Source organism: Leucoraja erinacea, chromosome 18, assembly GCF_028641065.1.
Source record: "Leucoraja erinacea ecotype New England chromosome 18, Leri_hhj_1, whole genome shotgun sequence".
NCBI lineage: Eukaryota > Metazoa > Chordata > Chondrichthyes > Rajiformes > Rajidae > Leucoraja > Leucoraja erinaceus.
In genome coordinates, this window is record NC_073394.1 from 10,076,985 (window position 1) to 10,093,929 (window position 16,945).

The 16,945-nt window shown below is 47.7% G+C and overlaps 1 protein-coding gene across 3 annotated transcripts in view; it reads left to right on the forward strand.

Annotated features, from left to right (window-relative positions):
* mpped2a (metallophosphoesterase domain containing 2a) overlaps positions 1-16,389 on the forward strand; it is a 121,387-nt gene extending 104,998 nt beyond the window's left edge. For all 3 annotated transcript variants that reach the window (XM_055649267.1, XM_055649269.1, XM_055649268.1), the window contains exons 5-7: positions 5,893-6,008; positions 8,416-8,529; positions 16,087-16,389. In XM_055649267.1, the coding sequence (XP_055505242.1) occupies positions 5,893-6,008; positions 8,416-8,529; positions 16,087-16,205 (349 nt within the window). In that variant the 3' untranslated portion in view covers positions 16,206-16,389. The remainder of the gene's footprint in view (positions 1-5,892; positions 6,009-8,415; positions 8,530-16,086) is intronic.
* Positions 16,390-16,945: the final 556 nt, after the last annotated feature.

Consider the following 16,945-nt stretch of genomic DNA (forward strand, 5'->3'; position numbering starts at 1 on the left):
GATTCGTTTATCTTGGCTTCATGTTCGTCACGGATATTGTGGGCCAAAGGGCCTGTATTTGTGCTGTTCTGCTCAATGTTCAATTTTCATTTTCATTAACTGCCCGCATGTTAATTCTGAAGCCCAGCACACTTGCTGTGTGCAAATTGCCTCTCAGGTTTGCCAACTTAGCTTAAGTGACTGTTCTTGTGAGTAATTCATAGACAGCGAAGCCCTTGGGGATGCTCTGTGAGCCGGTTACACTGCCGTTTAAGTGCAAGTCTCTTCCCATTGCTTAACCTCCAAGTCTGGATTGAGTAGTAATTGGGATCCCAGCCAGTCTGCTAGGTCGAGCCATCCACCAAACAACCTCCTCGCCTGGTCTCCTCCAACGCCACCAGAACAGCAGGACAGTCTTGTGTTCGCTTTTAGTTTAGTTTAGGGATACAGCAGGGAAGCAGGCCCTTCGGCCCACCGAGTCTGCACTGACCAGCGATCCTCGCACACTAACACTGTCCTACGTACACTAGGGACAATTTACACTTATACCAAGCCAGTGTGGGAGGAAGCCAAAGATCTCGGAGAAAACCCACGTGGTCACGGGGAGAACGTACAAACACCGTACAGACAAGCACCAATAGTTGAGATCGAAAACGGGTCACCGACGCTGCAAGCGCTGTAAGGCAGCAACTCTACCGCTGCGCCACCGTGCCACACACTTCACTCGGGCTGAGAGAGAGAGAGAGATGGAGTCAAGATGCTACTAAATTGGAGATAGAAAAACATGTGAATGGACAGGATATTGTGTTTAACAGTGAAGTTATATATCAAGGAAAAAATAACAGTCTGGTCAGAATAGTGAGCTTGGCAATGAGTGGAAGTTATTTTTCTTTGAATATCGTTTGATTGCAAGCATGATAAATCAGCATCTATTGCTGGAATGTATTGGGCTAATTCATTTGGGATTGTCTGCATTCTCTCTGAAATTTCCCCTTCCAAAACTCTCTCTTTTCTGACAAATAACGTTTTACTGAGCTTTAGGTGACCTCTCCTAACAGCTCATTAAGTGTCAGCGTTTATTATTGGTATTATTATTATTATTATTGTTACATGCGCCGAGGTACAGTGAAAAGCTTTGTTGTTGCGTGTTATTCAGCCAGTGAAAAAAACATATGTGATTACTATCAAGCCATCCACAGTTACAGATACAGGATAAAGGGAATAACGTTTAGTGCAAGGCAAAGTCCAGTAAAGTCTGAAGAAGGGTTCCGACTCGAAACGTCACCTATCCTTTTGACCCAGAGATGCTGCCTGACCCGTCTATGTTCGGTATAAACCAGCATCTGCAGTTCCGTCCTACACACAAAGTTCGATGTATGGCAGACAAATGGAAATGCTCATAGCTGGTGTACACAAAGCAACACCTTGCCTATATGTGTGTTTAAGTAGAAGGCGCAATAAAAATAATGGGGTAGAAATGATTTGTCCTGTAATGTATGATCAGGTCTTTGCCTGGTGGTCTACTTCACTACTTGCTCAAACAGCATTGATAACATGTTTAAGAAGGAACTGCAGATGCTGGAAAATCGAAGGTACACAAAAAGGCTGGAGAAACTCAGCGGGTGCAGCAGCATCTGAAGAAGGGTTTCGGCCCGAAACGTTGCCCATTTCCTTCGCTCCATAGATGCTGCTGCACCCGCTGAGTTTCTCCAGCATTTTTGTGTACCTAGCATTGATAACATGTCCTCCTTTCTCATTAATAGTCTGAATGAGGTAAACTGCAGGTGAGGACTGCCCTCTAGTCGGTAATCTCTAGTTGGTGATAGGATGCCTAGTAATTCTGCGTTTTGCAAAGAACAGGGACCATTTGGAATTCTGTTTTCCCGAGCGTACGGGCAAGTTTCCGTGCAGAACTGTCTGCTGCACTGGCTTGGGACCGTTAACAGGTGAAGCTTGCCGGTTCCACCAGTCGAAGATAGTCCTTAGAGGAATCTAGTGCGTCGCACAGGGTGGGGAAGCTTCTCTGGGGAACTCTGTGGCTCCCACAACGTAGTCCTGTTCCCGTCCCTGCAGGGAAGCCTCTGTACACAGGGGAGCGCTGCCTATTTCACGGGTCAAGGACTACCTGGGGAATTCTGTGCGCTGAACAGTGTTTAGACTGATCACTGACATGTTCTGCAATGGGGGAACATTCTATCTGGAGTTCTGTGGGGACTGCATTCTATCTGGAGTTCTGTTTGGGTCTTTCATTCTTACTTGCACCAGCTTCACAGGCCCCTAAACACAGTACACGCAGGTAAAAAATAATCATTTTAAAATTCCATAAATGAATAACTATAACTATAACTGCCAACTTATCCATGCGACTATGCCGCACATTAGGGACAGCGATAATGTTGCTGTAATTGGCTTCGGTAAAATTGTAAATTACCCTTAAAGCCCTTTCCCACTGTATGAGTTCATTCAAGACTTCTCCCCGAGTTTGCCCTGATTCGAACTTGGAGATTTACAGTAATGGCCGCTCATAAGTACTTGGGGCTCTCGACGACGGCTCTCTTCACGAGTCTTACGGACCTTACCTGTCGTTAGCTAGTCTGCCCGAGTACCTGTCGTTAGCGTTACGAGCCACTAAGAGACGTCCCCGAGCTCCGACGTACCCGCTACGTTCATTCTACTTGCTTACCACGAGTTTGATTTTTTTTTTAACTCGGGAGAGTTTTTTTAAACTCGGGAGAGCACTTGAATGAACTCATACCGTGGGACAGGGCCATTAGTCTGTAGGATAGTGCAAGGGGTTTTTTTTCTGAAGCGTGGAAGGCTGATGGTAGACTTGATAAGAGTATATAAAATGATGTCACATGACAGATAGGATGGACAGTCAGAACGATGTTGCCAGGCCTGGGGGGGGGGGGGCAAAGCTTTATGGTGAGAGGGGCAAAGTTTAAAGGAGAAGTGTGGGAGGAAATTGGCCTGCAATCCTGTACGTCTTTGGAGTGTGGGAGGAAACCAGAGCACCTGCGAAACCCCACACGGTCACGGGGGGAACGCACAAACTCCGTACAGACAGCACCCATGGTCAGGATCGAACCCGTTGTCTCTGCCGCTGTTCGGCAGCAACTCTACTGCTGCGTACCATGCCGCCCGAGGATTGTTGCATGAGTTTCAAACGTTGGAACGCCGCAGGCATTTTCTCCAGCCTGCAGATGTAATAAATTACATTGACCCTGAGAACTATTTGCTAATCCCATCAAGCAGGTCAGCGCAAATGAGCCCTGGGCAGTTTAAACTTCAGTGTGCGTTTGTTTTACAGTTGTTAGTTTTTGGGTGATTCATGACATGCCTCACCCCGGCAGTGCTCCGTGGTGGCGCAGCAGTTTAGTTTAGTTCAGAGATACAGCGCGGAAACAGGCTCCTCGGCCCACGGAGTCCGTGCCGACCAGCAACCCCCTGCGCAGACACATCATCCTACACACACTGGGGACAATTTACAATTTTGCCAAGCCAATTAACCTACAAACCTGTACGCTTTTGGAGTGTGGGAGGAAACCGAAGCACCCGGAGAAAACCCACGCGGGTCACGGGGAGAACGTAGAAACTCTGTACAGACAGCGGCCGTGGTCAGGATCGAACCCGGGTCTCAGGCGCTGTAAGGCAACGACTCTACCACTGCGTCACCGTGCCACAGCCAGCTGGCAGCGGCTCTACCAGCTGCACCACTGCAACGCTCTCATTAACCCCCATGCTTGGATCTGCGCTGTTGGCTGGCATCTTAGCTCAAAAACAGGATGCCGATATAAATGAACTCTGTTCAAAGCAAGTAGTGAGAAATATCTGTGTGCCTTCATTTCATCTGGATGATTATTCAATTACCTGCTACCCTCATTAATATGCTATTCAATTATCTACGTCATTAATCGGGACACCATTGGTCTTTGTCAGTTCCACCCGATGTGATTACGGATGTAAAGAGTTGAATTGATTATGCTGGGGTTACTGAAACATTATGTAGTGCCTCTCTCTCTCTCTCTCTCTCTGCAGTCCTTAATATTCACTCAATGTCCTGATTCATAGTGTGGTCTTCTTGTCCAGTTTTAGTTTTAGTTTAGTTAGTTTATTTAGAGATACAGCACGGAGACAGGCCCTTCAGCCGACCGAGTCCGTACCATCCTGCGATCCCCGCACATTAACACTCTCCTACACACTGTAGGGAGAGCTCACATCTGCCTTTGCCATGGGGATCCCAGGCTTTCTCATCTTGCCCTCCTGGAAGTGACCTCAGCATTCACTAACTCGGGTGCGGTTGAGGAAACATAGAAAACAGGTGCAGGAGTAGGCCAATCCACCCTTCGAGCCAGCACCGCCATTCAATATGATCATGGCTGATCATCCTAAATCAGTACCCCGTTCCTACTTTTGTCCCCATATCTCTTGATTCCGTTAGCCCTACGAGCTAAATCTACCTCTCTCTTGATAACATCCACTGAATTGGCCTCCACTGCCTTCTGTGGCAGAGAATTCCACAGATTCACAACTCTCTGGGTGAAAAAGATTTTCCTCATCTCAGTCCTAAATGGCCTTCCCCTTATTCTTAAACTATGACCCCTGGGTCTGGACTCCCCCCAACAGCGCAAACATTTCCTGGACCGAGGTATCTTGCCCCAGGAAATCCATCCAAGTTGACTCATCCTAGGCAATAGTAGAGGGCAAGGGCGTACTTGGTCTAGTTTAGATATACAGCGTGGAAATAGGCCCTTCGGCCCATTGAGTCCGTACCGACCAGCGATCCCCGCACATTAAAACTACCCTACAAGCACTAGGGACAATTTTACATTTACACCAAGCCAATTCACCTACAAACCTGTACTTCATTGGAGTGTGGGAGGAAACCGGAGCTCCTGGAGAAAACCCACGCAGGTCATGGGTAGAAAATACACACTACATATAGAGTAGAACCCATAGTCAGGATCCAACCCGGGTCTCTGGCACTGTATGGCAGCAACTCTACCGCTGTGCCACCAGTTTTGTTTTTGCCTCTGTTGTTACAAACTTCTGCAACCACATGTGTTTCAATATCCCACTCCCCTTCCTCCCCCCACCCTCATCCCCTTTCACCTCTATCCCTCCCTCGAGCTTTATATTTCACTCCACCCCCTTTCTGACATACTTTTGTCTTCTTTTCTCACATACTCTATCCATCTGCCAACCCCCACCCCCCCCCTTCTCCCATCACCTGCCAGGATTTGTCGCCTCCCCACCTCCTTTCCAGCCTTCTTCCCCCAACCACATACTTTCTGAAGAAGGGTTCCATACTTGTCCATGCCCCCTGCAGATGCTGCCTGACCCAATGAGTACTTTGTGCTCCAGCACTCTGTGTCCTGTTTCTCTCTCCACAGGCTCTGACCTTACCGAGTATTTGCAGCATCATACTTTTATCATTTAACGATCTTCACTAACGGAGGCCCCCAACTTTCCAGAGGCCCATAACAGGGGCGGCGTGGTAGAGTTGCTGCCTTGCAGCGCCAGAGACCCGGGTTCGATCCTGACTATGGGCGCTGTCTGTACGTAGTTTGTACATTCTCCCCGTGACCTGCGTGGGATTTCCCTGGTAACTCCGGTTGGAACTCCGATTCCTCCCACACTCCAAAAATGTACAGGTTTGTGGGCTAATTGGCTTAGTATAAGTGTGTGCAGGATAGTGTTAATGTGCGGGGACCGCTGGTCGGGCGCAGATCCGGTGGGCCGAAGGGCCTGTTTCCGCGCTGTATCTCTAAACTATACTAGACTATACTAACGGGGGAGCCCACCTCCTCCTCCCCCATCGTTGTGTGACATGCCTCCTGAGACTGGCCAAGGCAAGAGGCAGGCGGAGGAGACATTAAGCAGTGCTGGCCTGATCTGTTCTCTCTTTTGCAGGACCCCCTGGTTTAACGGCTGGGGTTTCAACCTGCCCCGAGGGCAATCTCTACTCGACAAATGGAATCTAATTCCAGAGGGTATCGACGTTCTCATGACGCACGGCCCACCTCTGGGTAAGTGGGTGAGAGGGTGATCTGTCGTCATAACCTGTGCTTACCAACGGGAACTTTCATAAGTTCATAATTTCCTCGGAGCAGAATTAGGCCATTCAGCCCATCAAGTCTACTCCATTCAAACATGGTTCATCTACCCTTCCCTCCCAACCCCATTCTCCAGCCTTCTCCCCATAACCCCCGACACCCATACTAATCAAAATTCTGCCAATCCACAGCCATCTGTGGCAATTAATTCCACAGATTCACCACCCTCTGACTAAAGAAATTCCTCCTCATCTCTACAGGTCCGTTCTTTTGTTCTGAGGCTAAGACCTCTAGTCCTAGACTCTCCCACTAGTGGAAACATCCTCTCCACATTCACTCCATCCAGGCCTTTCACTATTCGGTGAGTCGCAATGAGTTCCCGCCTCATCCAGCGAGTGCAGGCCCAGTGCCATCATGTTATCATCCCTGATATATCCTCTGGATTAACCCGATCATCCCAAAACTGCTCACAAAACTCCATATGTTCTTTATAAAGTCTCAGCATTACCTCCTCTTTTTGGATCTCAAAATAAATGCTAACCCTTGCCTTCATTATTGCGAGGGAGTGCAGCACTGATCCTTCCTGTCTTATGAAGAAAGACTGGATGGGGCCTAGAAAGGAGATTGAGAGGGGATGCTCACAAAGGAAGATCCATAATGCGGCCTTAAGGATAGGGGGATCTTATAAAGTCTCAGCTTTTTTTCACATTACAACTCCCTGTTTTTGGCTATTCTAGATGTGGCCCTCTCGAGGGTAATAAATGCTAACATTTAACTTGCCTTCCTTAGTACCTCACGTGTCCCTCAGTCCATGGGTTGGTGGCGTTCCCGTCTCCCAGCCAGAGGTTTGAGTCTGATTCCCACCACAGCTGTGTGTATCATCTACAATATGTACCATAGTTATTCGCTTGGGTTCTTCTAGCTACTAGCATCTATCATCAAGAAATACACATGGGAACACCGATCCCTGCAGGTTCCCTTCCACCTTGCACACCATCCATGCTTGGAAATACTTTGTCACGGAGTCTCTCTCCTTGACAGCAACGGGACTGAGAGGAGGGGGGGTGGGGTTGAGTGGACCAAAATTTCCAAACTAAACTAAATCTAAAGTTCGGGCCTCTTCGACCTGATACGTTCATTTGGTTTCTCTCTCCACAGATGCTGCCGGACCTTCTGAGTGTTTTCCAGCATTGTCTCTATTCCCACTTACTCCGTCCAGCTGCCAAACAAACCTCCTTCACCTGTATCCACCTATCACTTCCAGTCTGAAGAAGGGTTTCGGCCTGAAACGTCACCAATTTCCTTCGCTCCATAGATGCTGCTGCACCCGCTGGGTTTCTCCAGCATTTTTGTGTACCTTCGATTTTCCAGCATCTGCAGTTCCTTCTTGAACACTCCACCTATCACTTGTCCTGTTTGCCCCACGACCACCTCTTTTTCAGCTTTCTCCTCCCCTACTGCAATCAATGTGGAGAAAGGTCCCAATCTGAAACGTTGCCTGTCCATTTCCCTCCACAGGTGCTGCCTGACCCGCTGGGTTCTTCCAGCACCTCGTGTTCTGCTCAGGATTCCAGCAACTGCAGTAACTTTCGTCTCCATTTTCATTTATCTTCATTCTACTGTGGTGATGTCATAGGAAACCTGCCAGTTTCCTTAGCTTGCCCCGGTGGCCTTAACTAGCCGATGTATACCTCATGTTGCATGTGACATGCATATTGGAGGAGCAGTACCTCATATTTCACTTGGGCAGCTTACAACCCAGCGGAATGAGTTGATTTCTCTAATTTCAAGTAACCTCTGCATTCCTTCCCCTCCCCGCTCTCCCCCCTCCCTTATCCTACCCTAGTCATCCTACTAGTTCCACTGTTCACATCTCTGTATCCCTCTCCTTATCACCACTTCCCCAGCCAACAATGGGCCATTGTGGGCTCCACCCTTCCTTGGTCATCTGTTGTCAGCCCTGATTTGTTCTGGCCTTTTCCTATCTCCAGCTCCCGCCCCCCACCGCATTCTACTTTCAGCCTGAAGGAGGGTCCCGAACTGAAACGTCACCCGTCCTTTTTCTCCAAAGATGCTGCCTGACCCACTGAGTTATTACAGCATCTGCAGTTCCTTCCTGCACATCGCTGCATGTGATGTTGGCATTGTACCACTGCAATACTGACCAGTTCCATTGCAAAAAAAAATGAGTTAGATACAGGTCTTAACAGCTAACGGGATCAATGGATATGGGGAGAAAGCAGGAACGGGGTACTGATTGGGGATGATCAGCCATGATCATATTGAATGGCAGTGCTAGCCTATATTCTATGTTTCTATGTTTTTTAAAGGAAGTCTTCTTGCCTGGCCCTCCTTCCTCTAACTCTGTTTGTGTTTCCAGGTTTTCGAGACTGGGTTCCCAAGGAGCTACAGAGAGTGGGATGCGTCGAGCTCTTGAACACGGTGCAGAGGCGAGTGCGGCCAAAACTCCACGCCTTTGGAGGAATCCATGAGGGTGCGTGGTCTTCTGGTCTTTACACTGAGCGGTTATTTAGTTACTCAAATGTCAGGGTGTGGGTAACACTGGCCAGGGAGTCTCCTGTGGCCCAACTCTCTCCTTGTGTGGAGGGAAGGATCAGGGAGCAAGACTGAACGTTCCTCGAGATGGGCCACAGAGGAAGAGGTGACACTTGAGAGTGAAGATCAGAGAGGCAAGGCTGAGTCGAGGGACAGGATGGCCTACTCCTGCTCCTAATTCAACTGTCTACCCAATTTATGTCTCTTCCTTTGATAAATGTTAATCAGATCTCTGCCTCTGACACTCTAGAGAAACCTGGATTGGTTTCTCTTTATAACTAACAGAAGGCTGTGGAGGCCAAGTCGGTGGATATTTTTAAGGCCGAGATAGATAGATTCTTGATCCGTACGGGTGTCAGGGGTTATGGGGAGAAGGCAGGAGAATGGGGTTGAGTGGGAGAGGTGATCAGCCATGATTGAATGGTGGAGTAGACTCGATGGGCTGAATGGCCTAATTCTGCTTCTGTCACTTATCAACTTATGATTAGCATTGCTCGTCCTACAATATTAAAATGCCACTTGAGTTCAAGTCCACACCTTGGCAGATGTGGGTTTTAGTTCAAGTTATTCACGGAATATGTATCGGAAATGAAGACGGTGAAATTACTGGCATGTTCATAAAACCCCATCCGTTTATCTCATGTCCTCCGAGGAAGAAGAACTGCTGACTTTACCAGTGTCAGTGTGCGCAGTTCTGGTCGCCCCAATACAGGAAGGATGAGGAGACTGTAGAGGTTGTGGAAGAGGTTCATGAGGATATTTCCTGGAATTCTCTGCCACAGAAGGCAGTGGAGGCCAATTCACTGGATGTTTTCAAGAGAGGGTTAGATATAGCTCTGAAGGCTAACGGAATCAAGGGATATGGAGAGAAAGCAGGAACGGGGTGCTGATTTTGGATGATCAGCCATAATCATATTGAATAGCGGTCCTAGCTCGAAGGGCCGAATGGCCTACTCCTGCACCTATTTTCTATGTTTCTATGATTAGAGGGGTATTCGCAACAAGAAGAGGTTGGACTAACATGGGTTGTTTTCTCTAGACCGTCGGAGGCTATGGGGAGACCTGGTAGAAGTAAATAAAACTGGGAGAGGCATAGATAGGGTAGACAGTCAGAACGTTTTTCCTTTAAAAATGGCGGCAAAGCATGGCGCCTCTTGCACGTGGGATCTGTCGTCAATTTCTGTGCACTTGCTAATCGGGGCTGTGCGTGGGTGTGGCGATAATCTACTGGACTGTTTGTAAGAGCAGAACTTCACTGTGCACTTGCACTTCAACACAGGACAATAATAGCACCATTGAACCAATGAGGGTGAAAATGTCAGAGACTAGAGGGCAGAACTTTAAGGTGAAAGGGCCAAAGTTTAAAGGAGATGTTCAGAGTAGGTTTTTTTACACCGAGGCTGGTGGGTGCCTCTGTTAATTATCACAGACAAGTCAAACACAAAGTAAGGCAAGATCCTTTTATTCGCTTGCGGGAGTCTGGGGCAGGGAAGCGAAGGCATGTAGCCTCAGTACAGCCTAGAAACAGGCCCTTCAGCCCACATTGCACTCAGGAGTGGTGGTGGAGGCAGATTCGAAAGTGGCATTGAAGAGGCTTTTAGACAGGTCTGGATATGCAGGGATTGGAGGGATATGGATCACATGCAGGCAGAAGAGGTGAGTTGAAATTGGCATCACGTTCAGCACAGACATGATGGGCTGAAGGGCCTGTTTCTATGCTGTACTGTTCTATGTTCTGTAGTGTGCACCTCGTCTGAAAGGGCCAGCGTGCTAATCTGTGCCCAGAGACAGTGAGAAGTGGGCTTAACGGCCAGCTTTATCAGCAGAGTCTAACTCTTGTGCAGCTCTGAGTTAAAATTGAACAATTTATTCTGCAGTACGAGTGCAGGTTCAACATAACCTTCATGATCCTGTGCTTCTGTTTATAAAACCAGGGATCCCACATGCTTACTGAGTGCTTTGCTCGACATGTCCTGACACTTTCAAGATTTATGCTCTCGTGCGCCCATTTACGATGGAATCTAGGCACGGACATCAAAAGCATTCTCTAGGCTATAGGACCTTTAACTCCCACCCGCACCTGAACCGCTGAGAGACAGGGGAGCAGGAATGATGAAAGCATACGGCATGAGTACAGAACTTCACCCGAAACATGAGCCCTCCCTCATAAGATCATCAGTGATAGGAGTAGAATTAGGCCATTCGGCCCATCCAGCCTACTCCGCCATTCAATCATGGCTGATCTATCTCTCCCTCCTAACTCCATTCTCCTGCCTTATCCCCATAACTTCTGATATCCGTGCTAATCATGAATCTATCTACAGTATCTCTGCCTTAAATGTATCCTCTGACTTGGCCTCAGCAGCCTTCTGCGGCAAAGAATTCCACAGATTCACCACCCTCTGACTAAAGAAATTCCACCTCATCTCCTTCCTAAAAGAACGTCCTTTAATTCTGAGGCTGTGACCTCTAGTCCTAGACTCTCGCACTCTCTCAGGTCGTCATCTCTTCCTCAGTCCCACAGGTGGGGCAAATGGAGGTGAGACGAGTGACGACCACATCTCTTTTGCGGCAAGATAGGGGCCCATAGTTTTATTAGCTGATGGGAGGATCTAAGTTCCATTGAACACAGGAAGATGATAGAATGAGTACAAAGAGTCAAAGGGTGTTTAGAAACAAGAAACTGTCAGAATAGGCTATGGAGGCCAAGTCAATGGATATTTTCAAAGCGGAGATGGACACATTCTTGATCAGTACAAGTGTCAGGGGTTATGGGGAGAAGGCAAGAGAATGTGGTTGAGAGGGTAAGATAGATCAGCCATGATTGAATGGTGCAGTAGACTTGTTGGGCTGAATGGCCTAATTCTGCTCCTAGAACCCATGAACTTATGAGATGCTGGGTTTTTTTTTTTTTAAAGACATAAAGTGCTGGAGTAACTAAAGAAGGGTCCTGATCCAAAACGTCACTTGCCCATGTTCTTCAGGAAAGCAGCCTGACCCACTGAGTTACCCATCACTTTGTGTCAATTGTCATATGTACCGACAATGGACCAGGGCAAAGTGGTACAGAAAATGGAGAGGGTATTACTTAACATTGGAGAGTTCAATGTTGGACTAGTTTGGGACTCACCTCCCTTGACTCCGTCTACACTTTAGGCTGTCTCTGGAAGGCAGCCAACATAATGAAAGCCCTCTCCCACCCTTTGCTTCTTCTGCCCACTTCCGTCGGGCAGAATATACATGAATGTGCACACCACTAGACTCAGGAACAGCTTCTTCCCCTCTGTTATCAGGCTCCTGAACGGCCCTTCATTAAGCTTGGGTACAGTCCCATTCTCCGACAATGGAGGAGGACTGACTGTGCTTTGTGCCTTCCACCATAGTGATGAATGCCGTGATGGATGTTTGTGTTAAATTTCTATTGTGTATTGTGTGTTCTTTTTGATTGTACCGCTGCTGGCAAGTTCATTTCACTGCACTTTATTGTGTATGTGATGAATAAAACTGATTGATTGGCATTAAGTATCGTATTGGATAATGATTGGATAGCATGCAAAACAAAGCTTTTCACTGTTCCTCGGTACACGTGACCATAATAAACTCAAATCTAAAACTAATCCTAAACCTGGGCCAAACGTAGGTGAATGGTTCTAGTACAGATTGCCAACCTGGTCAGCATGCACAAGGTTGGGCTGAAGGGCCTGTTTCAGTGCTGTACTGCTGTATAACTCCATTATAACTGAAAGAATATCTGTCTAAAATGGACAAGAGGCTGGAATAGGACGTGCTAGTATTTAACCGTACTTAATAGATAAATTGTGAATCAGTTGTGTGTTTGGATTACTTAACTGTCTTGGGTGAGCTGAATCTTGTTGAAATTTGCTTGCATGTGGCAGAGTAACTATTGAATCTGGGTTAGACACAAAATGCTGGAGTAACTCATCGGGTCAGGCAGCATCTCTGGAGAAAGGGAAACAGGTGATGTTTCGGGTTGGAACCCTTCGACAGAGGCCAGAACAAAACAGGCCCGGCAATAGATGAACTCAGGAAGGGTGGAGTCCATAATGGTCCATTGTTGGCTGGGGAAGATATGCTAGCCAGAGAGATACTAGTAGGATGACTAGAGTAGAGGGGGCGGGTGGAAAAATGCAGGAGCTGCTTGAAATTAGAAAAATCACTGTTCCTACCACTGGGTCGTAAGCTGCTCTGGGTCTTAGTATATCAGACTGCTGCACTGTCCCATCAAATGCAAGCATGCAAGCCTTTTGTGAAAAAAATCTCCCTTTTAAATGGTGCCTTAAGAACGCAATGAATGGTGAGTGAGGTCTCACTGGATTGCAACGTAACAGTCCCAGGCAACATATTAGCTGATGTCAGCTGTGCCGCCAGCCTCATTTGCATTTCTGTTTCTGCTCACCCCGCTCTGGGAGCGATTCTAATAACAAATTGCTCCTCAAAATGTCAACTATTTTCATAAAGGGATGTGCGGAAGGATATGATTCCGAGGCAGTTCAGTAGGCAGCCCCATGGGACCTGTCAGTTCCTGTGTGGCCCCTCCGGTGAGTCGTAGAGTCATGCAGTGTGGAAACAGGCCCTTCGGCCCAACTCGTCCATGCTGGCCAAAGTGGCAACTGGTGCTAGTTGCATTTGCCTGTGTTTGGTTCATATCCCTCGAAGCCTTCCCTGTCCTTGTATATGTCCAAATGTTTTTTGTAATCATTTTGTACCTGACGATCTTCAGGCAGCTCGTTCCACACACCCACGTCCCTTTGTGTAGGACCAAGTTCTCCCTCAGGTCCCCACCCATCTTAAAGCTACATCATTCACTAATCTCAAAACTGAGTAAACGCTACCTCTTTTTTAACTTCACTTTCTCTGTAACTGTACGTTCTCCCTGTGACTGCATGGGGTTTCACCGGGTGCTGCAATTTCATCCCATGCTCCAAAAACTTACAGGTTTGTATGTTAATTAGCTTTGGTAAAATTGTAAATTGTTCCCAGAGTGTAGGATAGTGCGGGTTGGGTTTCTTCAGTCTGAAGAAGGGTCTTGACCCAAAACGTCACCCATTCCTTCTTTCCAGAGATGCTCCCTTACCCGCTGAGTTACCCCAGCATTTTGTCTACGTGGATAGTGCTAGTGTACGGGGATTGCTGGTCGGCATGGACTCAGTGGGCCATGCGGCATGCTTCCATTCTCTATAAAGTCTAAAGTTTACTGAGGGAGTGAGCCTTGCAGAAAAACCTATAGAAAAATAGAAACATAGAAAATAGGTGCAGGAGTAGGCCATTCGGCCCTTCGAGCCTGCACTGCCATTCAGTATGATCATGGCTGATCATCCAATTCAGTATCCAATACCTGCCTTCTCTCCATACCCCCTGATCCCTTTAGCCACAAGGGCCACATCTAACTCCCTCTTAAATATAGCCGATGAATTGGCCTCAACTACCTTCTGTGGCAGAGAATTCCACAGATTCACCACTATGTTTTTGGATGCCATAATGTGAAATATCTTTTGGCATGATTCAAACCAGTCTTGTCCTGGTCTCCTGACCTGATGTTTGCCTCAAGAAGCAAGATCATCCGTGTTGCCCCTGGGATTCTGCAGTGCATCTAATTGCTGTTACATTCGTCCAGAACTCAATGTGTTAACACCATTAGGGAATCGACAGATTCATAGGCCTCTGGGTGAGGATATTTCTTCCCCCGCTCAGTGCTGAAAGGTCGACTCCTTACCCTGAGACTCTGAACCCCTGCCTCAGGTCACTCCACCCTGAGAACACAACCTCATACCGACCCCTCATCCATCCACCTTCAGAACCCTAAACACGATCATCTCCCATTCCACTCGACTCCAGCGAGTATACACCCAGTGTATGGCCATATTGGAGTTTGGGCGGCACGGTGGCGCAGTGGTAGAGCTACTGCTTTACAACCCTAGAGACTCGGGTTCGATCCTGACTACGGGTGCTGTCTGCACCGAGTTTGTACGTTCTCCCCGTGACCTGCATGGGTTTTCTCCGAGATCTTCGGTTTCCTCCCACACTCCAAAGACGTACAGGTTTGTAAGTTAATTGACTTGGTAGAATTGTAAAATTGTCCCTAGTGTGTGTAGGGTAGTTCATGTGCTGGAGCGGGGATCGCTGGTCGGTGCGGATCCGGTGGGCCGAATGGCCTGTTTCCGCACTGTATCTCTAAACTAAACTAAACTAACTCTGCAACGCTGTGAATCCACAGGGAATGCAAAACCTCAGCACACACACAAACCTGAGGTTAGAATCAGTTAGTTTTTAATCTCGGCCTTCCCTCATGTAATTGGAAACCAGGGGCAATTGCAGAGGACTCGACTAATCAGCCCACCATCACCCTCCTTTGCTTTTTCTCTGGGAGGAACACGGATTAAATTCAAATGATGGAAACGGCTCAGCGGGACCCATGACTTTTTCCATCAGAGTCGGAGACCGGCCAGCCAATAATGAGACAGCCTGTTGCAAACATTGCTTAGTTTTCAATCAATCTAAACCACCTTGAAGAATGACCCTGCTTCTCGCAATCCCCCACGTCCCCGATCGATGTGTTGTGAAGTCCATTCCACTGTTGGTCAAACACTGCATCCATTTTGACCTACCAACAGTAAGATAGATAAACACAAAAAGCTGGAGTAACCCTGCAGGTCAGGCAGCATGTCTTGAGAAAAGGAACAGGTGACGATTTGGTTCAAAGACTCTGAAGGGTCTGAAGAAGAGTTTCCGACCCGAAACGTCACCTATTCCTTTTCTCCAGCGATGCCGCCTGACCCGATGAGTTACCCCAGCCTTTAGTGTCTTATCTTCGGTGTAAACCAGCGTCTGTCTGCAGTTCTGTCCCAAACAGTAACGTGGATCTCTTGTCCGTTCTCGTTGGATGTGATAGGCCTCACGCTCCAGTTTCCCAGTCCATCCTCTTGGCCACTTGAGATACTCAGTGGAGCAATGAAGAAATAACCACAACTAACGACGTTATTTTGGGACTTGTAGTCACCCATTCCTTCTCTCCAGAGATGCTGCCTGTCCCGCTCAGTTACTCCAGCATTTTGTGTCAATCTGCGGAAACAGTCCCTTTGGCCCACCCAGTCTGCACCAACCAGCGATCCCCGCACGTTTACACTACTCCACACACACTGGGGACAATTTTAACTTTTACTCCAAGCCAATTAACCTACAAACCTGTACATCCTTGGAGTGCGGGAGGAAACGCATAATCTCGGAGAAAACCCACGCGGGTCACGGGGGGGAGAAGGTACAAACTCCGTACCGACAGCACCCGTGGTCAGGATCGAACCAGGGCCTCTGGCGCTGTAAGGCAGCAGCTCCACCGCCGTGCCGCCTGGGGTGCTGGGAACTGGTTGAACTGGGGGTGGCGGAGCCCCAGTAGGTGACAGGGCCGCTGGCCTGAGCGCCAGACAGCGGGATGCCTGGCGGGTGAACTGACAGTGTGGCGACTCTCTCTCCTCTGCAGGTTACGGCATCATGACAGATGGCTACACCACGTATATAAACGCCTCCACTTGTACAGTCAGTTTCCAGCCAATAAACCCACCCATTATCTTCGACCTTCCGAATCCTCCTGGATCCTGAGCCAAGGTGGAGCGGCCATGAACTGCCATTTTGTTTTCTTTAATGGAAAGTGTGACTTTAAGAAATAATAATAATTCTGTTAAATGTTTTTACTTGTACAACCTGGTTATATATTTTTTTTGTAAAAATGCTGGTACAAATCGTAGAGATTGTGCTCGATACAGATTGGTTCTCTTGAGGTTAATGAAGCTTTGTGACTTGTAAGGATTGAACTATGATATTCTGTTTGCAGCAGCTGGTTAAACTGTTAAGGGAGATCATTGCACTCATTTAAATGTCAGCCATTATTACAATCAAATTCAGAGTTCCGGGTGTTGGGAATGAATGTTCTAAAGAACCTATCTTGGGGGTGATGGTAAATATGAGTTCCTTCTGAAGTTCCTCTCTCCGCCTCACCCCTCTTGCAGCCATAGTTGCCAGCCAGTTTTAAACAGGTGACTTGAAGGCTCTTCTGGGGGAAGTGGAGGAAGCAATTTCAGACGGACCAGTTGTCGCTAAGCGTCCCAGTGTTAGAATCATCCCTGAGTTCATGCTGGCAGTTTCCGTCGGTCCTTCTGTTAAGCTGGTCCCCTGCACTTCGATTCTAATGGAAAGAAAACCAATAACGTAAAGGCTTTAATGAGTGCAAACATGTCCATTTATTGTACGAGTTTGGCAGACAACTTGTTTCCTTCAGCTTTGAAACGTGTTTAACACTCCAGTCTTATTTCTTTGCTGAGTGAGATACCTCTATTATTGCT